General features: G+C 35.3%; 1 protein-coding gene across 5 annotated transcripts in view; it reads left to right on the top strand.

Moving 5' to 3' along the window:
- KIF16B (kinesin family member 16B) overlaps nt 1-26,118 on the top strand; it is a 141,601-nt gene that overhangs the window by 60,953 nt on the left and 54,530 nt on the right. For 3 of the 5 annotated variants that reach the window (XR_012634549.1, XM_074918193.1, XM_074918451.1), the window contains exons 13-22: nt 4,033-4,152; nt 4,717-4,768; nt 5,968-6,105; nt 10,554-10,636; nt 10,854-10,942; nt 18,324-18,356; nt 18,714-18,767; nt 20,333-21,688; nt 25,125-25,295; nt 25,819-25,924. Coding sequence is in view for 4 of the 5 variants with exons in the window: in XM_074918193.1 (XP_074774294.1) it covers nt 4,033-4,152; nt 4,717-4,768; nt 5,968-6,105; nt 10,554-10,636; nt 10,854-10,942; nt 18,324-18,356; nt 18,714-18,767; nt 20,333-21,688; nt 25,125-25,295; nt 25,819-25,924 (2,202 nt within the window). In the remaining variant the exon portion in view is untranslated. The remainder of the gene's footprint in view (nt 1-4,032; nt 4,153-4,716; nt 4,769-5,967; nt 6,106-10,553; nt 10,637-10,853; nt 10,943-18,323; nt 18,357-18,713; nt 18,768-20,332; nt 21,689-25,124; nt 25,296-25,818; nt 25,925-26,118) is intronic. The other 2 variants (XM_074918280.1, XM_074918368.1) reach the window with 2 other exon arrangements.

Here is a 26,118-nt window from a genome sequence, read left to right as displayed (position 1 = left end):
TTTTTTTTTCCTATTCCCCTAATTCTGTCATCTGCTGGGTTTGGAAATAAGCATTTTCACATGTCTTTGAATTCTGAGCAGTATAGAATATTGTTTTTCTGTAGATATGAAATATTTGTTACCAGTGATTTAAAGGGAATGCGAAGTGTACTAAGTACATAACTGGAAGAAAACCAATTAAGAATTAAGAACTTCCCTTGTGTACCGTTTACATCTATATATTTTATAGAGAGCTTAATGTTAGTGCCGGGCCACTGAGTATCTTCAGACATTTTTGTGGACTGAGGATATAATAGCATATTTTCAGTGAAATCAAATGCACCCAAAGTACCTGTTAGCATAAGAATCTGCTCTAGTATAGTCTGGTTAAATATTAATGTAAAGACTTTTGCTGTTGCATATTTTTATCCATAATTTCTTTAATTTGCTATTAAGCATTTTTGCATAATTCAAATATAGACATCTGGACAATTTACTCAGCCAGCATAATGTTATGTTTTACTGAAAGTGTCAGCATAGTGTATTCTCAGAACTGTGTGCCAGCACTGAACTGTTCAATATTTAAATAAAAGAATTGAGTTTCTGTATTGGAAAGTGTAACACAAATTAAACTCCTCCAAGAGGTTCTGTTCATTAAAAGGGCAGTGTACTAATTACATGTACTGTTGAATATGTGCCGGGCCAGTAGCAGCATATGTTTCACTCTACTTGTAGATTGGTCAAGGAATGTTAGAAATGTCCTTCGGGCTTATTTTCTTTTTTGATTTAATTCAATAACCTATTGGCCAAACAGGTAAACTTGCGTGTTTCCATTTTTACATGTGCATTTACAGAAATACATTTAAAGAAATCCTATGTATCTTAGAGATGTTCCCTGTCATGGGCAGTTGTATATGATGAAGATTAAGTCTACAGCTCAAATAAGTACTTTAGACAAAGATTTTGTTCTTAAACTACCAGAACGTATCTTAGCTGCAAGCTAAGAGATGCCACACTATCAGTTAAGCAAACTTAATATCTCAGTGCAGAAGGGATGAGATTTCACAATAGCTTTTATATCTTTCACAGAAGTGTTAATGAATTTACTATATCAGGATATTTCTGACCGCTGAGTCAGAGCTGAATTAAAAGAGACTATCATTTAAATATACAATATTATCCTCTTATTTAAACTTTGACTCAAGGAAGTGTTTTTCTTGTGTACTGACTCAGAATTATTTTCTGAGTTTCTACTCTTCAAATGAGTCCATTTGATCTAGCTGCTTCTAAAGAACAAAACCTTTTATTCTCCTCACACAGTAGCCGTTTATATTAACTGGAGTGCTCCTTTGTGGATAATACTTGGCTTGCTTTATTTTCCACAGTTTATGAACGCATCTTAAATATTGAGGGAGTATGTGTACACTTTTCAAGGATAATTCAAGCTAAGATGCATGTGGTATGTTCGGATTTCTTAGTGTACCTTGAGGTCTTCATAAATTTTCTGAATTGGTGTTTCTTTAAGAGGGACAGTGACCTTTCCTGCTCTTGTCATTTGACTGTGGATTCACTGCTGCTTAAAACTGTGTTGCACAAATGAAAGTAAATCAAAAAAGGGATTAAACTTAATCATTTCTCTGCCTTATAATAGCTTACAGACCTTCAATTTATTTCAAAAGATGCCTGTTCTTTAGGAACATTCTTTCTATGCTGTCAAGGATGAAAGAGGGGCAATTTGGCTATTTCTTTCTGGCCGTTTTCTTCTCTTTGTCTCACTGTGGGAGAACAGAGTAATAAAGATCTATTGTTTATGAGGTTTTTGTGATTTTGGTTTGGGGCAGAAGAGCACAGTTTGGCATTTGGAGGCACCCTAGCAGAATCTTTTGAATCTGGAATTACATTTTAAGCTAAACAATTAAAGTTTGGTAGTTACTCCAGATACCTGAATAACATCCAGGATATATAGTAATTTGTATCTGAAGATAAAAGCTAATTTACAGCAAGTATTAAAAATTTTTAAAAAGTAAATTGCAGCTGCTGTCCACTCCATTTATTATAATGCTTCTATCAACAGGATACATTCTGTGTGTGAATGGTAGTCATTTACAAAATAAGGGTTTAGAAACTCAATTAGTATTCTTTAATTCTATATCTGAATAAATAAGCAACACATCTATTTTAACTCACAGTTAGACATGTTTTATTTCTGAATGTAGTAAAAATGTGTTAAATATTAAAAGACTGGAAAATGAAGAATCATTTTTTTTCTTTATTCTTAATTATTTGTGAGATGTTTTTCTCACCCAGTGATAACTTCTTCGCCTCCTGGGATGTCTATTCTTATCTCAGTCAGGGATGTTGGCAAATGCTTTGTTATGCTGGGGAAAAATTGTTCAGCTCCTAATATTTTATCGGTTCCATTGGGCTGAAGGTGCCAGCAGTTGTGTAAACGGCCACCAGCCCTCAGTGGTTCTGAGTCTTCAACCTCGTCATAGGGGAACATTATAAATTATGAATAACAGTAGATGCTACTCAATAAATACTTAATATGTGATAGGTATTTTTGACCGAAATTACTTTTTCACTTGGACAATGATTTAAACTGTAGTTTTTGGTTTTATGAGATGACACTTTTATAATATCAAGTAATAGTTGGGTGCATTTTGAATGTCAGAGAGCTGCAGGGCAACATGAATCACGTCTGCTTGCTTTCTTTCTGAATGCTGGAGAACTTTTAATTCATCCATGACCACAGTGGGATTTCCTGGTTTTGTTTTAGAGTGTCTTTTGTATGTTGTGTCATCACCTTGTCTTGCCCAGGTGTATCCATACTTTGAATTTTTAAAACAGTATCAATATTGACAATATTTCTTACTGTGCAGGGAAATTAGATATTGCATCTGTTTTCTCCTTTCAGATTTGTCAAGTCACTGTACTAGGGAACATACATATAACAATCTATCTGTTTTTTCTTACAAAGTGCAGTGTCTTGGTTAGCTCCGGAGAAGGCATACTGCTCATTTGGAAAAGGAGTAGTCATGCTGCTGTCAGAAAACCTATTTTCTGGGTTTACTAGCACCAGGAGAAAAGTATATGCTTTATAATAAACAGAAGTGGTACTTACGGATGTTGCTTCTCCTTCCTGGGTTGTCAGTCTTCCCTGGCTTATAAGGGCTTACCTCTTTTAGGTGGAAAAATACATTTACTTTGAACGGTGATGGGTGTCTATGTTCAGTCTTGGTTGCTGTTATATTCCAGGCCTAGAAGCCAGTAGGATTTGGTTTCAACTTGAAAAATAAACTTCTTAAATACTAAAACTTATTTCAAAGCTATAATTTCTTATTTATTGCATAGACTGTCTGATCAGTACTACATTGCATGATATTTTATTGAAGGTTGAAGTGTCCCATTTGTAGTCCTGATGAATGATGTTTCATCCTACAGGTGGCTGCACAATGCGGCCCAAAGGAATTTTCAGGAATTGGAATTATATGCTGCAAACATTTTCTACAATGATTTACTGCTGTTAGTGCTTCCCTTACATTGGATGATGTTTTAACTGCTTAAACTTACCGAGTTTTCAGATGTCTGGGGTTTTTTATTGTTCAAGGTTCAACTTATTTAAAGGATTGCCAAAGAGTTTTCAGTTTTCAATTCCTTAACTGTGCTGAATTCTGAGGAGTTTTAAATTCTCCATACCTTTATGCAAGGTGGTATGTAGCTTGCTTTTAGACAGCATTGTTTTGTTATGCTCTTGATTGATCTTTCTTATCTGGTAGAATTCAGTTGTTTGTCTGGTTTCTTTCAAATAACACCTTCACAGATTTCCTGAACAGCAAGCTTGGAATGCTCAATAGAAATACAACAGTTGCCTTTGAAAATGAAAAAAAAAAAAACCAAACCAAAAACCAAACCAAACCCCACATTAAAAAAACACTTTTTTTTTTTTTGGCTGCTGTTATAGAGAATAAGTTACATTAAACTTGGTTAAGAAAGAGAAGGAAGAGCAGTATTTCCTGCATATCTCAGTAAATAGACTTTTGTCCTTTACAGGAACAAACCTTGGCTCTGAGGAAGGAAGGGATAGGTGTTGTGTTAGATTCTGAACTGCCTCATCTCATTGGCATTGACGATGATCTGCTCAGTACTGGTATCATCTTGTACCACTTGAAGGTAAATACACATCTGTGCTTCTGTAGCTTTGATATGCCTTGTGATTTTTTTTTTTTTTTTCAGTAGACAAATTGTAGTATTAATTTGCTATCTAAATAGAGTGCTTATTACATTCCTTCACCATACTAAGAAAAGCTCATTACACTTCTCCAGTAGCACAAGAAGAGCTTTTGCAAATGATTCCATTAAAATATCTGTTAATTTACTGTTTAGGTTTATCCTGAGGGTCAACTTGTTAACCAGAGATAGATGTTTAATATTCCTAGCCATGTATATTTTTTCATTCATCTCATAGTAAAGCTTGACTTGAAATCCAAATCTAGATTAACTGCCTCAAAACTAGAGATGAATCTGCACAGGACAGCTGAAACTTGAATTTAATAATAATATTGTATAATAATGACCATGAAACCATTCTAAAAATGCTACCTGATACTTTTTTTTTTACATATGCTTAAACATGTATTTTGTTTGGGTCACTCTGAGAAAGTGGAAGGATAACATATCTTTGTAGGGGAGGAAGGGAGATTTCGACTGAAAATCATGTGTTTCTCTCTTAATTAGGAGGGCCAAACATATGTTGGCAGGGAAGATGCTGTGACAGAACAGGATATTGGTATGGAATTTGGCATTTTTTTGCATGCTTTCTTCAGCTGCTTTTCCTTCTAACATCACAATATGTGAACTAAGCTTCATAATTTTTTTTCCCTTTTTCAGTTACTCGTCTGTATGTTATTGCATATATGAGAGCTGAATTATGAGGGATTTGCTCCAAGAATAGCTTGTGGGCTTAAAATTTATTCATATTCACATACTTGTTACTAGTTTGCTTCTTGCTTCTTTTGAAATAGTATCATGTAAAAAAAAAAAATCCCATCCTTTTTCATACAGCACCTGTCATAATTACTGCACCATCATTCTCTTAACCTTTGTATAATGACAGTGTTGTTATATTGTTATACATAAAGTCGTCTTTGGACTTCAGATTTGCGTTGAAGAAAATTCTGGAAGTTAGTAAAAAGTAGGTGAGCTTCTTATACTGGTTTTCATATTCACTTCTTATCAAAGCAACTAAATACCAGAGCTGGACTACTGTCAATATGTTGCTTGAATGCAGTTTCATTAAATAAACTGCATCCTTTAATTCTCAGGTGAGAGACTGAGAGTCAAATAACTTAGTTTGGTATATTTTTGTGAATGAAAAGATGCCTGGATTAAAATTTCCATATAAATCTCATTAAAAGCAAACTTGTGTTGCTTTATGGTATTAAACAATGCTAGTAGAGAGGATAATACATTAATTGAAGAAGAGATAGAAAGTAGTATAACTGATTGATAAAAGGCCTGAATGTAATAGAATGTAAGAACCTTGTTCCAGTCATCCTTGTTAGGATATAATTTGCGATTGTAGACTGTCTTTACATTTAAGCATGGTTACTTTAAGGTCAAGAAGCTTTCATTATTTACCAGTAACTGGTCAAAAACCCCTTGTCTCTACTGATACGTTAATTTTACTTTCCTGTTTGCTATCAGAAGGAAAGAAGCATTTACTAATCTGGTGGTAAGGGGAACAGAATGTTACACCAAAGAAACCCAAGCAACCCAATGAATTTCTCTTTTCACAGCAATGAATCAATAAACAGCATCAACATTTAAGATGTGATGAAGGAGGGAAAAAACCCACATTGTTGAGAATAAAGAGAAAAGATACTCTCAAATATGTAGTGCAATATATCCTTAATAAATTGATATCAGTATACTAATCTTACTAGTTGTTAAGAGACTAATTATGTTATTTTATTTCTTTGTATTTAGTTCTTCATGGCCTTGATTTGGAAAGTGAACATTGCGTCTTCGAAAATCTCAACGGTACTGTGAATCTAATACCACTGAATGGAGCACAGTGTTCTGTGAATGGCATTCAGATTACAGAGGCCACACACCTTAATCAAGGTATTATCCGGCACAGTGCAATTTTTGATAAAGCATTTTTGTTTCTTTCTGGAAACAGCACTGAAAAAAATGTGTATACAAAGGGGTTATTGTTTAGTTATTCCATGTCTTCTCAACTACAGCCCAAAACAATCAGGAGAGCCACAGAGTTTTTGTTCTGTCAAAGAATTGCCATGTGGTGAAAGGAGAATTCTTTACTAGTTTAAGCCACTTCATAATCTTAAGTATGGTTTACCCTTTGATTTTGTTGAATATTTATACATAAAATGAACTCCATGCTAGATTGCTTAGGTGATTGCAATATTAAGAAAAAGAATATTGGTCTCTATAGGACTAAAACAATGTCAGAAACACTCCTGTCCCCCTCCCTGAGCCTCAGGCCTGTCCTACTTAACACTCTGTTGCCAAATCCTCTTGTATAGCAGGAGATTCAGCTGGAGTATTTGTTCACTGCAGCTGTAGGGAAATGACAAAAAGGGGGAGGCTGAGATGTATGGAGGAAGTTTAGAGAATTATAATTTTAATATAAAGGCTTTAAAATTTGAAAATGGAAAAGCAACTGGGACAGCTGGCAACAAAAGTGTATTGTGTTGGCCTGGAAAGGACTGGCTAACCAGTAAACCGGTGAGTGCTGCAGCAAGGTTCAGAATGTGTTATCTTCCGGGAGCACCCAGAATATCTCCTCATTTACCAGTGAACTGAAGACCAGTTTATCTGTGGGGCTGTCATGCAGCTCAGCTGCTGAAAACAATATCTTACTTTACATTCCCTGAAAGAAGCTTTCAGAGTAAACTTACTCTAACAAAGGAAGAATGTGGTGTTGAACAAGGGAAGTCTTGCATCTTTTTCTGGACTGAAACAAGTGCTTCAAAAGTCTGCTTTCAGAAAGTAAGGAGTTTTGAGGTAGAGAGGGGACATTGCTTTTGTAAAGTGTCTATTTCTTCATGCAGAACAGGAGGAGTATGTGCTTGTTTTTGTTACAGATACTGGAGAAAAAAGAAAGCCCAGCCCCTTTTGTCTTCTATTTGAGTAAATCTCACTGATAAATTGTTAGCAACAGAAACATTGACATTAATGGCAGATAACACTCTAAACAGTAAGAGTTGAGTTGCAGTGACACATCTTTTGCTTTATCCTACTGCATTTCAAAGGCAGTAAAGTTTTGATGTGCCTCAGAAGAAACTAGGAGTTTGGATGCTATTTTCCTCTTCCAGTCATACACAACAACTTGTTTTTTGGACTGGGCAGAGTGGAAACATGACTTTTCTCCCCAAATTTCTGTCTGTCTAAAGAAATTTGTAACTCAAGGGGGAAGGGTTCCTTTGAGTTCCTAAACTGTGAAAAACAGCTGCATAAGCTGACCTATAGCTTGTCTAACTAGACTGAGTGAGAAAGATGTCAGCTGTGACATCACATGGGCAAGCTGATGAAATAACTAGTTTAACGACTCATGCACAATCCGTGTATCCTAGCTGTGTTAGCATTTAGTCTCACAGCATGAAGTGCCAGCCTCCTTAAATATCCGCTTTAGGTAATGCTGATTAACTGCTGATATATTTAAATGCTTCCGTTCATCATTTATAACTGTTCATTTGAAAATGTGTTAAATTTTTAGACTGTCATGGAGTTTAAAAAAACCCCAAAATGCATACTAATTAATTACCGTTTCCTTCTTCAGATTACTTCCAGCATTTGTGAATTCTGGCTAATGTGGCCTTTTCGTGTAAACACAGCTTACTACAATATTTTTTTATTCCTAAGAACATATGGTAGGATTTCTAGAGGTAACTGAATTAATACTCAGAATTTGCCCTTTACCTTAACTTTATGCTCAACTAGAAACCAACTTTTCTGGTTTTAGGCCAAATTGTCAACCCTTCTGTACTTAATGTAACCTCCCACTGCTTGTTTTTTATAGTTTGTTAATTTAAAAAAGCCTTTTAAAAATAAAAAAGTGACTTTTAGAAGTTGGTAAGATCTTAATTATAGATAAATTTTTCTGCATAGTTGCAAAATACTGCTTTGTGTAGGTCAGAGATACTTGATGGCACTCGGCAGACATTCTTAAATTTTTTTTTTCCCTATGCTCTGTAGTCATTTATATATTGGAGTCAACCGGTTAAATTATGAGGTCAGAGCTCCACAAATGATAAAGACTTCTTTTGCTTAGTTTTTGTTGGTTTTAGTACTATCCCTGTATCTGACAAACCTTTTTTCTTTGCTATTTAGCATTCAAGGAGAATAAGAATTGTTGCTTACAGTAAATAAATGAAAAGCAAACCCGATAGCTAATCCAGTTATGACCCGATAGCTACTCCAGTTATGTTTCCATGATGACATTTACACTGCGTTTTGCACACTTGCATTCTAGCAGGGAGCTGCATTGTACTACAACAGACAAATCTAACCTGGTGCTTAGGAAACATTTGACTGTATGATTTTGTCCAGACTTCTTTTCCTAAAGAGGCTTTGATGATGATGCTTATCTAAGTTCTGTCAAGTGGGAATTAAGATTGTAGAGATTTTCCTTAATAATAGAATAATGCAAAAATTAAACACATAGAAGTTCTGTAGTGCAAGAAGTGGCGTCATGAAGTAATTATGCCTGTGACATGCTTGGATAAAAAAAGAGGGAATTAATGAGAGAAGCAAGGGCATTGTAGTTCCCCTTCTAATCTGTCCATTGGCCATGTTAGTGTACTAAATATTTCCATGACCGTGCATCATGTGACATGCACATATCCCTTCTCCTTCCTCCTATCCAGATTTATGACACATCTCCTTCTGGGCTCATGACTGTAGAATTCAGAGAAGCACTAAAAGAGAAATCTAGGATTTGGTCATATGATCCATCACCTGGGTTTGACTGTCACATGCTTGTTGTTAAGCCCCTCCTGTTTTCTTTTAAGTTTGTGTAGTTGGCAACACATATCTATATGTATATACATTCTCAAACTTTAATCCATTTAAGTTGCTTCCACCTAGTAATGTGGTAAAAATGGTTACCATTGGTTGTGTTTATCTTCATTTGAAAGTAACTGAAGGAATTTCATAGAAGTCCTCGCAAAATCCCCCTTAAGTCAGTCAGCAAGAGTGGAACAGGTAAATATTTGGGACAGTGGTGAGCATATGAAGCAGTAGTGGTAGACTAGAAACAATTTTAGCCCTTTCACTACAGCAGTCATGACCATCATGGATCTCTTTTAATGTGCTTACATAAAACGTATGCCCAGTGCACTTCTCAAAGGAAAGGTCAGCCTGCGGCATCACATAAATTACAGAGGTGGTATCAAAGTGACTTTGCACTACAAACCTACATACAGATTTATGAAAGGTAATTCTTTTTAAGATTAGACTGAGGTAAAGAGTTCCTGTGGTCCAAAATTGAGGCACTGAATAGATGGTGAGAAGCAATGTTGTGACTGTAGTGTTTTTTGCCATTAATTTGCCAAGACTGAATGACCTTATTTGGGTTGATATTCCTAAATAAGTTAAGTTTAAGAGGAGCATTCCTTATTAAGGACAGCATTTCATTCTCAGATGATAAGAATTCTTTTGTAGAAAACATTCTAGGTGCAGACTTTTTTGTAATGTGAATGTAACAGAGTCTTTTTTCTTAAAAATGCCTCGCATTGACCAACAGATAAACAGCTGAACAGTTGATTCTGTGGTGATGAACTTGGAAGACTTCCATGTTGTGACAGCAGTGACACATAACTGACAGTATTCTTTGTAGTAGGAAAGTTTTAATTTTGGTGCCATTATCTTTAAAATATAAGAATTGCCCAGAATCATATTATTTGTGACCTGTACCTTAACTGATTAAATACAGTAATGGATGTGCATTGAGCTATATGAATTATTCATGGTTCTTCCTGCAGAAAATAACTATTGGATATAAAAGTCCAATAATCCTGTTTTGAGTGATGATAAACTTCCGTGTTTTTCTACATAAAGAAGAAAAAGGTGAGAGTACAGGTTATGAGATCTGGTGCTTTCAGTGCAGGTGGATTCAAACATGACTGCAACCGATAGTGGATGGATAACAGTTTGTTCTTAGTCACATTTATGGATGTTCCCATTGCATTTGACACCTTCTAAAGTAGTAGTGTTGAAGAGCATATAGTCAAATTGGGGCATCTGCTTCCACTGCTTCCTCTACCTATATTTAATCTTTAACTGAACTGTATGAATATGATTGACCTTTGTGTGTGTGAACATACATGGGGCTTTTTTTTTTAAAGTAGGAAGAGAAGGAAAAAAACCTGTATACATCAGTAAATGTAGCTGTGACTATCTATCATTATACACCTGAATTGTCAAAATGCATTTTCATTTTGTTCTTGCTTAATGGAAGTCTTTGATTATGTACTGAGTGTCTGAAAAAATTACATGGCATTTTCAGGTACAAAATGTTGTCACTGAATGGTGTGTATTCTTCTCATCAGGTGCTGTTATATTACTTGGAAGAACCAATATGTTTCGCTTTAACCACCCCAAAGAAGCTGCTAAGCTAAGAGAGAAAAGAAAGGTGAGATTAAATAAGTGCTTGGGAAATTTAAACCTTTTCACAGTTTTCTTGCATATATCTTGATATATTTTATTTCACACATCTTGATTGTTGTAGAATACTTCTTTTTTATTTCCTTCCCATACCTTAGTCAATATTTTATCAAGTGAAACAAAGTAGGAGTTCGTGAGCACATCAGTGTTTGTCTAATGCTTTTTTTTTAATGGTCTGTTGTTAGAGTGGTCTGCTGTCTTCCTTCAGCTTGTCTATGACAGATCTTTCAAAATCTTGTGAAAACCTGTCAGCAGTTATGCTTTATAATCCAGGGTGAGTATGTTCTAAAATGCGGTTGTTAAAATTCCAACTGTTCTTCATTTTAGCTGGTTTGAGTGTTCCAAATGTCAGTAACAGAAAATATTTATTTCTCAGGTTATGCTTGTTAAATAATGGGCTTCTGAGTGAAGCCAGAACTTTTCAGAAATGTTATTTGAACTAATGCATGCTAGAAAATGAGGTGAAGGGGACACTGAGGAGCTTTCATCCTGCTTAAAACTTTTTTTCCTGAGATTTCTCTACTCAAATGCAAGTGTAACTGTATCACTGAACGCTGATAGATCTGACACAAAAGAAGGTTGTAGTACCTGAAATCTGGGAGACATTTGCATTATAAACAAGGCACTACAACACAATAATGACATGGCAAGTTTTATGCTTATACTTTCTTCAGAATTACAAGTTAACTATTTTTCCTGAGAAAAATGCATTGTAAACTGAAAATTAAGATTTCTTCAGTTCATATAATACCTATACAAGCATAAAAAGTCTGCAAAATGAATGTCATTTGTTCTCACTGTATACCTCTTAGTAGGTGACCGAGCTAGGATGTGGAAAATAGTTTTATTATAGTTACAATGACATAGACTGCTTATTGTAGAGAAGCTGTTTTTAATGTTTTTATCAGTGTTCTTAAAGTGACTTTCAGAGAATTGATGGTGGTTTGTTCTATTTTTTTTTCAATAGCTAGTGCCTGTGTTTTGAGTGTGAGATGAGGCACTTTAACCACCTATGTGCTTTTGAAAAATTGACCATAAATTGAATCATAGGCTTGGATAGTGCAGCTTTATTCCTGAGTTTTACTGTGGGGTTGCTCTTCATCCTTTAGAATTTAGGAATATTGGACAGGTAATAATAACTTCAAGTTAATCAATGTCTTAAATACAGTGAGTATGTGTAATAACACTGCTTCATATGTGACTGTTACTGTTTTGCTGCTGAGCTACCTACAGAGATCTCAAGATAGTGAACTAGTTGCTGATAAATTACATCTTTTTTTCAGACAGTCATGAAAGAGAAGATCAAAAAAGTACATGTATATTTTTATATTTCTTTAGCTTTTCAAATAGTTTAATCTAAAAACTTCTAGTGACAGTTGCTAGTATTATATTTTCTGTGGGTTGGGGAAAGTTTCTGGCTGTTGTTTGATACCTCTGGTTATTGATCAGCAACCATGGGCTTTTCCCAGACTAATAATGTTACTCTGCTACAATACAGTTACGAATAATTGCATTATACTGCACAGTACTGACCCTGACTTTACAGTCAACATAGAGTAGAACAGATTGTTTCATCATTGCCTCACTTTTAGTCTTTCAGATTTGCAGCAAAATGTAATGGCATGGGCAAGTGGGATTAAGAATGATTTCCCTGCCCAAGGAGTTCATACTGTCTTCAGATAATGCCAAATCATGTCTTACTGAGAGGATTTTTTTTTTTTTTTAAATAACAGTTACAAGGAACAAGAGAAAATCTGGAGAGTTACTTGATTGTCTCTGATGGGAGTAGATTGCAGCAAATTCTTACTTTTCCCTGATATGTTTTGTGGAATATTGCTTCTTTTTTCCTTATCAATTTTTGAAACATCTTGTCTTGCTTTCCTGGAAATTGAACAGTATGAATAATATAATTAATTTATCAATGTACGCAGTAATCTTTAGAAACGCTGCCATTTTTCCCATCTAACACTTCTTGTAACTTTTATTTTCCTTTCTTGGGTGTGACTGAGAGCACTGCTGCTGTTGAAATCGAGGATAAGATTAAGTGAAATACTCCTCATATTCCTGAACACTTCCATGACTGTGTTTTATTAGACTATAAACTATGAGCAGAGGGTTAATTATTGATACTCTCTTGCTAGTCTGCATTCAGTTAATCTTTGTGAACTGGCTTGCAGGAATAGATATTTTATTCTGCTTCATTTGTAAACACACGAAGGGATTATACTCAAGACTCACATTACAGGTGTAATGAAGGTCTACATGACTATCACTTGTTTGTGAGCAGTAAAACCTATCTGAGATTGTTCCATAGTCACTGTTATGTGCATATGTTTTTCTAAGCAAAGAAGCTCATGAATAATAGAATCATAGAATAGTTTTGTTTGGAAGGGACCTTTAAAGATAAAGTAATTCAACTCCCCTCCAATGAGCATATCTTCAACTAGATCAGGTTACTTAGTGCCCTGTCCAACCTGGCCTTGAAAGATACTGGGGATGGGGCATCTACCACCTCTGTGGGCAACCTGTGCCAGTGTTTCATCACCCTCATTGTAAAAAATTTCTTCCTTCTAACTAGTCTAAATCTACTCTCTTTTAAAACCATTATCACTTGTCTTATCACAACAGGCCTCCTGCTATAAAGCCTGTCCCCATCTTTCTTATAAGGCCTCTTTAATTAGTGAGATGCTGAAAGAAGGTCTCTTCAAAGCCTTCTCTTTTCCAGGCTGAATAACTCAACTCTTTCAGCCTGTCTTTGTGGGAGAGGTGTTCCATCCCTCTGATCGTTTTTGTGGCCCTCTTCTGGATCCACTCCAACAGGTCCGTGTCTTTTCCATGCTGTGGGCTCCAGAACTGGACGCAGTATGCTCCAGATAGTCTTACCAGTGTGAAGTAGAGGGGGAGAATCCCCTCCCTCAACCTGCTGGCCACAGTTCTCTTAATGCAGCCCAGGATACAGTTGTCTTTCTGGGCTATGAGCACACATTGTTGGCTCATGTCCAGCTTTTCATCCATCAGTACCCCCAAGTCCTTCTCAGCAGGGCTGGTCTCAATCCCTTCAACCCCCAGCCTGTATTGATACCAGGGGTTGCCCTGACCCATGTACAGGACCTTACACTTGGCCTTGTTGAACCTCATGAGGTTCACAGGGGCCCATCTCTTGAGCTTGTCCAGGTCCCTCTTTATGGCATCCTGTCCCTCAGGTGTGTCACCCCCACCACTCAGCTTGGTATTGTCTGCAAGTTTGCTGAGGGTACACTCAATCTCACCGTTTGCATCATTGATGAAGATTAATATCTGGTCCCAATGGTTGCATATTCGTAATTTAAACTCTTAACCCTATCTTTAGTTGCTGTAACTATGTTTAAAACAATAGATGCCACACTGAATAATACACATTGCCAATGCAGTGCAGAGGGGTGGGTATTGTCCTAATAGATCAATGATTTAAAAAACCCAAGAAAGCATAAACCAAAAAAACCTCACAAACCTCAAATATGACTGTTTTTACTGCTTTTATGACTGCTGTAAAGAGAAGTTAGTCTTTGAAGTTTGCACTGCATTTTAACTGAGCCCTGGTCTTACAAATCAGTACAAGAAAGCATCTTCCATAATTGATGCATTTTTATGGACAGCAATTTGGCAACAGCAGCTTTTCAGCTTAGGCTAGGACATGACAACTATTTATGTTGATGCTTACACTGTTTTCTTTCTATCTCCTCCTTTATGACAGCACTGTTTGGTTTTTTTTCTGATCATGTGGTGAGCTTGTCCCAAAGAGGTAATTCTGCAGAAAATGTTACTTTAAGGGGAACAAGCGGCTGGAGTATATGCAAGTTAAAGAAAATAATACATTTTGAATAATGTAAACCCCAAGTCCTTTGGTATGACCCTTTACGACAATAGATTGTAGTATCAGTTTCTCATAACATAATGATATACTACCTACCTGCAGTATAGATCTAGATTTGTTAGTTGGCCCGCTGGTTTTTTGTGTGTGACTTCTGTAGCTAACTGCTGTAGCATTCTGCCTGCTGTTAATTTAGCACTTTCAAGACCACCTTTTCTTCCAGTTTCAGTACTGATAACCTAAAGGCTGGGAGCTAAATCTGCAATTTCTGTAGGTTGCAATAAACAGCTTGTAAGATCTAACATCTTCAGCAATCAATGGTAGAAGAGTCTGGGGTATTGCCTTCAGTTGTTATGAAAACAGATAAATGATGGATCTTGCTTACTGTATTGTAGCTTTCTCATGTGAAAATCAGTGTTATCTTTAATTGTGTTTTCAGATGGGTGGCTTTTGGGGTGTGTTTGTATGTTTTTTTGTTTGGCTACTGATTTCCCATATGTGGAGATAGTTGCATAAAATTTTGGCTTAACATGCAAAATTCTTTGCTCTGCTTGTTCCTAGTCTTTGTCTTAAATCTGGTGGCATGCAACACTGCTTCAGATAATAAGCTTTGAATAAAATAGAGTTTTGCATATAGATTTATGCTGAAGATTTCATTTGTAGACCTTTTGTAAGCTACATTATACTGTAACTAAAACCAGTCATGAGAAACCTTGGTCTTGTCATGGATTTAGGGTGGGGTGTTTGTTTTGCTTTGTTTTTGTTTTTTAAATTAATCTCATAAATTGGGCTACCGAATGGCATTGTAACATCTTTGTAGTCCTGCCAGTACTGAGTCTTTCTTAACAGATGTAGTACCAGATAGCACTTTTGTGCTGTGTAAATTAAGCTATTGTAGTACTGTGCTAGTAGAACTGACTTCCTTTCTTTGCAGCTTATCTACACTGCTCTTATCACTAGATATGCCACATTTTCCAGGAAAATGGTGTCTATTTAATTCAACACTGATCAGATTAAGTTCCTTTGTGGTAGATCTACAAAAGAAGAAAGAGTGCATTCTAGTCCTTAATATCTGTACGTTTCTTTCTTTTTAATTTCAAGCTAATATTTTTTTCTATTCACAGTAGTGCTCACATTAATAAAGGGAATAGAGGTTATATGAAAAAGATTTTTATTACGGATAAACTAAACCGGAAAACATCAGTCTTGCATCTGTGCTTTGTAAAACTGGCAGTGATTTTTTTGGTGATGCTGAGATTTATTTTTTTTTACTAGCTTCTTAATGAAACAAGGTTTCTGCAATCATTGACTGCCTGTCCCAACTCCCCAGATTCTCTCCTGTCCTGAAATAATTTTAAGCCCATAACCAGTTTGCTTCAAATATTGCAGAGGTAATGGATTAAAAAGTGGTGAATTCCTAAATCTATTGAGAAAATAGGAAGCCAGCTAAGTAAGACAGGCATCATTATTACCCCTGCAGAAATAAAGGCTGCAGTATGAGCACCTTTGGTAGAGAATAAAGACATGAATAGCCCCATGGTAGGAGAGCCTTTAATGGAGCTCACACCTTCTTAGGCACCACTGAATCTCTGTAGCAGCAAAACACCAGGCTGTGTTAGCTTTTCTCTTCACAGGAGTATTTAGTTGTCTAAAATGCATGAAACATGCATTTTAAAAACAGCTACCTGTAGTGTTTGGAAGCTTCTGATTGGGGTGTTGATGATGATTCGTATTTGGCTTTGGGTAACAGCCATTTTCACTGACAAAAGAACTACTTCTGCACAGTTCGTTTCTCTTTCCTGAACAACCTGTTGAGCACCACCAGCTCCATTTCAGTGTAAGATAAATCTGATTGTCATGACACCACTGTTGAAGGAATTAAAGACACTTTTTCAAAGAGAAAATCACGGAGTTTTTACTACTGACTTGTTTTTTTATACCAGACTGATTGTTGGGATGGCTCATTTCCCTTGTATCAGATCTCAATCAAAAGCTAGTTACCATTTTTATGCTTATACAAAATATGCTTGCCAAATTATGTATTTTATAGGACAGTCAAAATATTAGAAGATTTTTTGGTCTGGGTTTTGCACATTATGTTAGCTGATTTGAAATGTTTTACTTCCTTATGGCTTAACCAAGCATGGGAATACTTGTAGATATCTTTGCCAACTGTCTAAGCAAAGATGGTCTACATCTGACAGAACCCAACCAACATCTGCATTTCCACAAACCAGAACTATATTCCCCAGGGTCTATATTATTTTGGACTGAAGTAATGATTAGTATGGTGGCATCTGTCAGCCAAGCCCTAAATAAGAAGTGATAACTAACAGCTCTTAATTCTAGAGGTAGACCATAGCCAAAGTGAGGACTTTTGAGGTACAGTTTAAAAAAAAGAGGCGAGGGAATAACCCAAAGCACATTGTAACCATTGAATTAAGATTTGCATTCAAAGGCCCCTTAAGACTGCTTTTTGTTCTCTTTCAATACTTTGGATTTTGCATTGCTGCTACAGAAATTGACTGAATTAAAAATACTATGGAGATGTTACCATCTCTCCTTGTGCTGTAATGTTGAGAGAGTGCCCATTCTAGCCATAGTCTCAATGCAAATGTGAAAAGACTCTTGGTAAGACACTTAACATGGAAGCTCCAAATGTCTGGAGTTGCATATTAAAAAAAAAATTTTAAAAATCTACATTTTCTCATCTCTTAGGAATTGTAGAAGGTATTTTTTGAAAATGAATTTGTGAGAAATAGGGAGAAATAGAATTTGTGAAACGAGTCTTTCTCCAGTATCACAGTGGTTGGAATGATTCTTTAGCATCTAGGAATCAAAGTTCATTTAAATTGCTTTATAAATATAGATTATTGGTGTATTTTCTGCATGTTTCCAGGGGCAGTTCCTTTTTGTTGTAGGCATTTGTATGATTTTTAGAGAGAAATATTAAAAATACTTTATTTTTGAAAAGCCTGTCTACATAATTGTATGACATTGTATGTAATTGTAATGACATCTTAAACTGCAGTTCATGAAATACTTGAAGTTAACTTGTAGTGCAGTCTTGCGTTTTTTCAGCATTTATGGACTCTCACTAAACCTGCAAACTCCTTAAGCTGTAGCAAGCCTGAAATAACCAGTTATTTGTCTATTTGGTTGGATATTTCAGTCCGTATATAGATTCTCTGTGCTTTTTTAATATTTATTTTGAAAAATTTCCTTAGAAAATCATAAATCTTTCAAAGGAAATTAAAATAAGAGAAGAACAACTGTAATAAGAGCTGGTATTAAAACTGACATAAAATACTCTCCCATCGTTTTTCAGAACCTCATCAAACTAAATACATGAAAATCTCAAAAGATTTTGGATAAATGGGTTTGAATTGTGTTCTATGCTTGAATGTTACACTTTGCAGGAATTTCAGGTTTTTCAACCCCAGTGATTACATCATAGTAAAGTTTGAGGTTTTTTTCTTGTGAGGAAAAGGAAGAAAAACTACAAGTGTGCCATAATGTGGTTTCATAGCTCTTACCCTTCTCAGAAGTGGCCAAGTTAATAAACCATAGGAAGAGCAGCATCAATTTAACTGTCAGTGGCATTTGAAAAATGTGTTCAGAAAGAATAATTATTTAAATTCCACTTTTGAGTTGTAATGTGACAAATGTTCTATGAACCTAACCAATTTAATGTCTAATAAAACAAACTGGTTTTGACTTTAAAATATTCTGTACTGCTAATATGTTTTTTCTATCAATTCCTTTCTTAACTGATTGCTCTGTTTCCCCCTGCCTCCCATGGCAGTCTTTTCCCTGTAAAAGGACCGATCTGTCTAAGGTAGAGAAATTCAATTTCTATGTATTGATTGCCATGTCCCCATGTAGTTAATTTACAAAGGCTATGCTAATCACTTACCTGTCTTGTTTAATTTTAAATATTTTTTTTCCTCCCAGAAATTAATTTACTTTTTTGTTTGTACTCGTGTCAGACAGCATGATATCTCATTTGTAACCCTAATAAAGGAAATATTTTCTGTTATTCTAGAAAGTAGTTTTAAAAAGCTTTTGATTTGTACCATTGTTATAATCTTCTAAACACACACTGAATTGCATCATAGCTTCCTATTTTTTGTGATATTCAGGAAATAATAACCTTTTTGCTGTGTTCTTTTTTTTGTTTGTTTTTTTAAATCAGGCTAGAATTTGAGAGACAGCAACGAGAGGAACTTGAAAAATTAGAAAGTAAAAGGTAACAGCGTTCTCAGTGGTCTTTACGTATGTGTGTGTATATACACACACATGTTGTAGACTCATTTAAGTCACTAATTTGGAGACATGGTGTTAATCAGTAAGCAGAGGATCCGGGTATAAATAGTTTTGTTTTGTTTTGCCATGTATGAAGATTTTGATTATTTTCTTGAACAGTTCATTCATATTGATTAGTAACAGGTAGACAAAGCTGAATTTATAGCTGTGATCTTTAGCAAAGAAAACACCAAACACAACGGTATGAGGAGATTATACAAATATAATGTATTCTTCTCACACTTAATTTTCATGGTGTTATTTTACGATGGCAAATTGCATTCTTTGTTCAGATCTTTTTTATGGCTTAGTTGTCTTTGGATTGAATCTTGATTGGAAAACCCCATGCTATAAACCCCTTCTCTTAAATAAAACTGTAGTGCTGGTATGGGCAAACAAATCATAATTATCGGAACATTATTTTGAAATCAGTTTGAAGTACAAAAGGAGAGTATTGCTATAAGCTGACAAACTGAGCTGGCTGTTCTGAATCATCACACCTGCTAAGATTTTAGAAGTAATAGCTCTCACCTTGTTACGTATCACAGCACTGATTAAATTCATAAGCTGAAAGACACTTTCTGTCATCTCAGCTTTGGACTGCTTGCTCCATTTTGGAAGAGCTGTTTACATAGTTGGACTAAGTTAAGTAAACTCAGAAAAAACCTGAAACTCTGAAGCATTAGATGTTATTCAGAAAGTGATGTAATAGAGCCACTGATATTTATGCTTTTGCTATGTTGATAGGATTTAAATTCAGATTGTGCTGAATTTGCTTTGTTTGTGCTTTAATGTATTTGACTTTAACTTCTCACAAAATAACCAACTGACTGGCAGGTTGTCTCCACATGTATTCAGGTGACTGTATTATGGGCATAATAATGACCTTCAAGTCTCAGTCTGTCTTCATTTGGAATGCACTAGAACCTTTAAAACAGAGATGACACAAGACAGTCATTTGTTTTAAAGTAATTTTTCTCTCAAATACGTCTCTTCCTAATTTTATAATCCTGTTTATCAGTAATTTAGTTGGGCTCACCTGAGGAAAAGACATTGTTTTAATTCATCTGTTGGCTTAAATTTGGTGAGGCAAATTTCTAATCAAGTCCTTTTATACAAGTTTGTGTATATGAAAACGTATGTATATATAAAATATATATGTATGTATTCTTCACTGTGTACATGGATGTGTTCTATCAATATTTTTATTGGATTTGACAGAACTAATATAGTCTAATTTTCTGTTACCATAAGTGCTATATAACGTCTTCCTGTAACTTCACATATCCCCAAATTTTAACGTTGAAATAGACTATATGAATCTCTACCATTTGTCGTGCATTGAGTCACTTCCAAGCAATGTAAGATCTTAACCTGTGACAAAACAAAACTATTAAAAAATTTTATATATACTGCAAAATCCTTATCCAGCCTTCTTAACTTCTAAGGGATATGTTGTCTTTTGGTAAAAAAAGTTTGAAATATTACAAGTAAGTATTTTCACTGTAGGAAACAAATAGAAGAGATGGAAGAAAAACAAAGATCTGACAAAGCAGAACTTGTAAGAATGCAGCAGGAAGTAGAGTCACAGCGCAAAGAAACAGAAATAGTACAACTGCAAATCCGGAAACAGGAAGAGAGTCTGAAACGGAGAAGTGTTCACATTGAAAGCAGGTTAAAGGATTTGCTGGCTGAAAAAGAAAAATTTGAAGAAGAGAGATTACGGGAACAACAGGAGATAGAGCTTCAAAAGAAAAAGCAGCAGGAAGAAATTTTTGCCCGGGTCAAAGAGGAATTGCAGCGACTACAAGAACTTAATCATAATGAAAAAGCAGAGAAAATGCAGATTTTCCGTGAACTAGAAAGACTTAAAAAGGAAAAAGATGAACAGTATATTAAGCTGGAATCAGAAAAAAAGAGACTTGAAGAACAAGAAAGGGAGCAGGTGATGCTGGTTGCTCATCTAGAAGAACAGCTTCGAGAGAAGCAGGTCATGATAGAGCTCCTGAAAAGAGGGGATGTACAAAGAGTTGAAGAAGAGAAAAGAGATCTTGAAGATATTAGAGAATCTCTTTTGAAAGTCAAGGAAGCCCGATCTGAAGGTGATGAAAAATCTGAAGAGTTAGAAAAAGCACAGCATGATTTTGTAGAGTTTAAAAAGAAACAACTGGAACAGTTGACTATTTTGGAAAAAGATTTAGTTCAACAAATGGATCATCTAGAAAAGGAAATAGCAGATGAAAATATAGCTCTGGAACACTTAAAATTTGCACATGAAGAACATTTAAATCTCAAGAGGGATGATGAAAACTTTGTGGATGCCGTACTCAAGGCTGAAGAAGTTGACAGGATAAAGCCAGCAGAGTACACGCTCCAATCTAAAGTACGCCAGCTTGGATACCTGAAGAGTAATCATTTGCCAGCTCTGCTGGAAGAAAAACAAAGAGCTTCTGAAATCCTTGATAAGGGCTTGCTAGGGTTAGATAATACTCTCTATCAAATAGAGAAAGAAATAGAAGAAAAAGAAGAGCAGCTTGCCCAGTACAGAGCTAGCACAAATCAGCTGCAGCAGCTTCAAGAAACCTTTGAATTCACAGCCAATGTAGCTCGTCAGGAAGAAAAGGTTCGGAAGAAGGAAAAAGAAATCCTTGAATCGAGGGAAAAACAGCAGAGAGAGGCGCTGGAGCAAGCTGTTGCTAAGTTAGAAAGGAGGCACTCTGCTTTGCAACGTCGTTCGACGATAGACTTTGAAATTGAAGAACAGAAGCAGAAGCTTGCCATCTTGAACAACAGCTGCAGTGAACAGGCAGGTCTGCAGGCTAGTCTAGAAGCAGAGCAAAAAGCCCTTGAACAAGACCGAGAACGGTAAGTGTAATAGTAGCTTCAATTTATTAGAACCTATCCACAAAAAATTAATCATTTTATACCTTAGATTTTGAGAGAGCAATTTGTTCTGTGTCCCAAGGTTTGAGTTTCTTGTTGAGCTTCAAGTAGACCACCCAGAATTGAGACTCTATTGCTTTTTAAAGGATTCTTGTTCACTCAGTAATTTCTATTGTGTTTGGCTACTTATCTCATCCTCAGCAGTACAGTATTTACATTAACCATCACAGTACTTAAATTATTTTGCCTATGTAGAAAGCTCAGCCAGCCTTATGTTCTACCCTTAGAAAACCATGTACCATCTAACAAAGTTTTTCTCTTACAAAATTTTACACATCAGTAGTTTTTCTTTATTAGTAACAAGCTAAATGGTTGTTCAGGATTTGGAGACTGGTAGTTATAGTAGGCTGCCAACTGTGTGTCTCAACTGATGATGTACTGAACGCTCTGGCATTCAAAGTAAACAGGTGTAATGTTTAATTTTTTGTTATTAGTTTCAGGGCTAAATAAAATAGAGTAGCCATATAGCCATGTAAAATTTGATGGTGATTTTTAGGCTTATTTGAAAATATACAGAGGCTTTAATACAGCCCTGTGTGATGACAACCCCTTTTATGTACAGAAGCAATGTCACCACTTCCACACATGATATCTAGTAGCATATCATTCAGCCTAAGTATGGGATGCTCAGAGAAAAGGTATTCAGGTAAGGAATGGTCTTCCTATGTAGAAGAGGAAGAAATCTTTTGGTTTGTTTTTTGCCTGAGCAAAAATGCACTGGGATTAATGCATTTAATCCATGCAGAATGGAAGAAAGGTAGAATTGCCACTTTTAAATGTATTGTCTGATTACTAGACAATACTACTAGAGCTTTATAAATCTGTCATTATTGGTAAAAAAGTGATGTGTTTTTTCTTGAGGTAGCATTTGTCATTTGTTTTTTAATATTTCACTGGTTCTCTGACTCTTCTTCATAAATTCTTCAAACAGATGCTTCATTAGAAAAACAACCTAAAAAACCCCCTTTCCTATAGCCAAATTCAAGAGCTCTTCTGTATCCTCTTCCTTTTAAACCATTATAAGAAGGGATTAGTTCCTTTCTATATCCTGTGTAAAGGTCACTTTTTCAACGTTTAGAGCCACATTGTGTAGATTTTAGACAATCAGTTTTAATACTGATTTATCATTTTTTTAAGGATATTGCTAATATTTTTCATAATTGTCTTGAACGCAAAAATCTTGTTTACTACACTATGCATCTTGCTTGAGTAAAGTCAGCTGTAAACAATTGGAGGTTCCACAAAAATAGACAGCTTAGCCCTCAAGAGATTGCTGGGTTGTGTGATAAATGAAAAAATATGTTGTCAGCTAGAAGACTGAGGTTTGGAAAAGATACCAAAGATGTGAAAAGGTCTCTTTTTTTTTTTTTTTTCTCTTGTTTACTTTAAAGTCCTCTTGCACAAACTAAATAATAAAACTTTCAAGTCTTTCAGTGAATTGCATGGGGCCTGAATAATTCAATTCAGAATGTTTCTATGAATGTTGAGGCAGAATAAAATCTTAAGATAATTTATAATATGTTAAATGTTTCAGGCTATTTATTGCTCTCGTGTTTGAGTTTACAGTTCACAGTATACAATGTGTTGGGCACTGTAGTAAGCATATGGATTGTATATGTTTCTTACTGTTTATACCATTGTTGTGCTCTGGTTCAGATAAGTGTTAACTCTGGAAATGTTTAAACGCAATGTTCATTTGAAGTGATCTGTGAGTGTAAGTCCATCATAACAGGATAAAATGTTTTTTCCAGTTTGAATAATATTTTAGCTCAAATTCTTTTGCCTACAGGCATGACCCCCAAAATGATAATTTGAAGTTAACTTATACTGGAATAATGCATACATGTTTTATCTTTACTGCCAGAGGTCTGTGGCAATAGAATGAACATAAAGCAACTTTAGAGTCATCTTTGAGACAACGGGATGTATTGTTCACAAGTGGCAAGGTGCAGTAGTGTACCTACTGGTGGATGCATCACACAGCTGGATAAGTTTATAGCTATAAGAAGCGATAACTTTTGACAGTAGGATGTTTACAAATCAAGAGATAAGCTTTATTCTTTAATGCAATTCTGATTTTTGTGGTTAAATTGATTTTCCATAGATGCAAATGCTCTCCTATATCAATCAGCTATCTCCCATCCACTCTCCCTTAGGACACAAGATTGTTGTGCTGCTAATCAAAAGAAACTGATGGCTTATGGCAGTGCTGCAAAAAGTACTCTAAAAATGGAGTAACAATTCAGCCTGATTTACTCCAGCCTAAGCTTCAACGTTCATCATCTCTTTAGTTTTCTGTTCTAACCTCCAGGACAGAATAAAGTAGTTGTAGAATTCTACTTCAATTTAGATACATGCAATGGAAGGATAAGTGCTAGAATCCCAACTCTACATAATTTCCCCTGCTTTTACAGCAACTTTTTTTATTCTTTAATTTTCAAGTAACCTATAGAAAAAACAATTACCTTTAGAGACAAAAGTTGTAATGGAAATGGGGAAGGTTATTACTGTGTTACTAATCTCATCTACATTACAAGTGACAAGTGTATTCTGCAGATGACTTTGTTATATTGTAGTTTAATTTGACGAAGTGATAAATATTGCAAGAAGTGCTTCTTATTTCATACTAGGTGCCTTGGGCATTTTCAGTCAAAAATACAGTATCCAATTTTACATATTCTATTCTCTGCATAAATCTGGCTGGTGTATGAAATTTATTTGTTAAAGTGAGAAGGTTTCCATTTCAAAACATGATTTATTAGGTATATATAAAATAAATAGTAGATGTTTTATTTTCTAAGTAAATTTTTAAAAACATATATTCAGACCAAGGGTATGATTGGAAACCAAGATTCATATGTGTAGTACACAATTCAAAGATTTTTCTTATAGATATGTTTTACCACATCATTGGTTTAGATTGTCTTAGGTTTTTTTGACTCGTGCTGATTTAGAGTTTTTAATTCCCCCCCCCCCCCCCCCCCCTTATTAATTTACTTTACACTGGAAGCTAATAACTGAAGTCATTGATGAAGTTCTGTAATGAGGAAAGTTTATTCAAGTGATCCTAATAGATAGGCTAAATCTTATTAATTAATATTTAATGTTCTGAGCTAGATACCTTCTGCATTGGAAGTTACTGAGGTTGTTTTATTTAACTTAATACTGCTGTTGTAATGTGCTTTTGAGCTGTCTCTATTTTCCTATTTAAATATGCTTAAAGAACAATTATGATATTTTAATGTCTTCATTAGTATTAATACCTACAGTCTTATGTACGTATATCCCAGTGTAAGTACAGTATTTCCCATGAGAATTGTGGGAATCAACTCTAAAACAAAGCAAATTACATTTTAAGATGTCTTTATAGCCTGGACCTGGAAATTCAGCAGCTGAAGCAAAAAATATGTGAGGGTGATGGTGGTCAGAAAGGAAATCATGGAACGTTAGAGGAGAGACTCTCCCATACCGCTTCCCCTACCAGCCCAACAAAGCCACAGCTACCAGTGGCTCCACTAGTTGATGATAGGTAGGTAACCTGCATTTCTGCAATGTTTTGGTAGGAATGCAAACAGTAGCTTTAGAAAGGAAATAATTTTGAAAGATCGTTCTGCAAGGGTTGGATTTTAATTAAATACTGTAATTGTACTTAAAGACTAGTCTGGAAATAAAATTTGCTGTATTTACTTGAAACAACCAACAGCTGATGAATCAGTTGCTCCTGTGCAGTTTGTTTTAGAATAGAGATTTGGGAAACTGTAGGCTAAAATGTATTTAAAATGTTTTTGTGTTTAAAGTTACTTGTCCATATTGCAAAAAAAATGGAATTGTTTTAGTCCTAAAAATTGTTAACCTTTGGCTGTTAAATGAATACTTGCTCAAAAGTCCATGTTCCTTAAGGAGTGGTAAGACTGGTCTAACATTAAGCCTGCTAGTTAAGAGTTGTGCAGTAGGGTTCATAAGCGTTTCAGAGAGCCCTTTAGCCTGTCTTGATTTTTATCTAAGAATATACTTTATACTTTTCTTTCCCCTCACTCTTTTATACCTTGAAGGATAAATGCCTTTATTGAACAAGAAGTGCGGAGAAGGCTCCAGAATATTCATCATAAAGCTGAGGATAACAATGTTAGCCTGTCCTGGTCTGCAGAAAGTTTAAAGGTGAGTGGAGATGGGTAGGAAATCCTGACCTTCAGTGCACCATGTGTAAACCACTGATTTCATTTTGTTGTTCAATAATTTTACTGTTTTCCGATGTTTACTTAATTTTAATTTACCAGAACAGCAAACAGTAAATCAGGAATATGAGTTTTAGATTTTGACTGTCTTTTTTTTACCAGTGGCTGTTTTATGTT

The sequence above is a fragment of the Athene noctua genome, chromosome 1, assembly GCF_965140245.1.
Source record: "Athene noctua chromosome 1, bAthNoc1.hap1.1, whole genome shotgun sequence".
NCBI classification, from domain to species: domain Eukaryota; kingdom Metazoa; phylum Chordata; class Aves; order Strigiformes; family Strigidae; genus Athene; species Athene noctua.
This window is presented reverse-complemented; position numbering and strand designations above follow the sequence as displayed.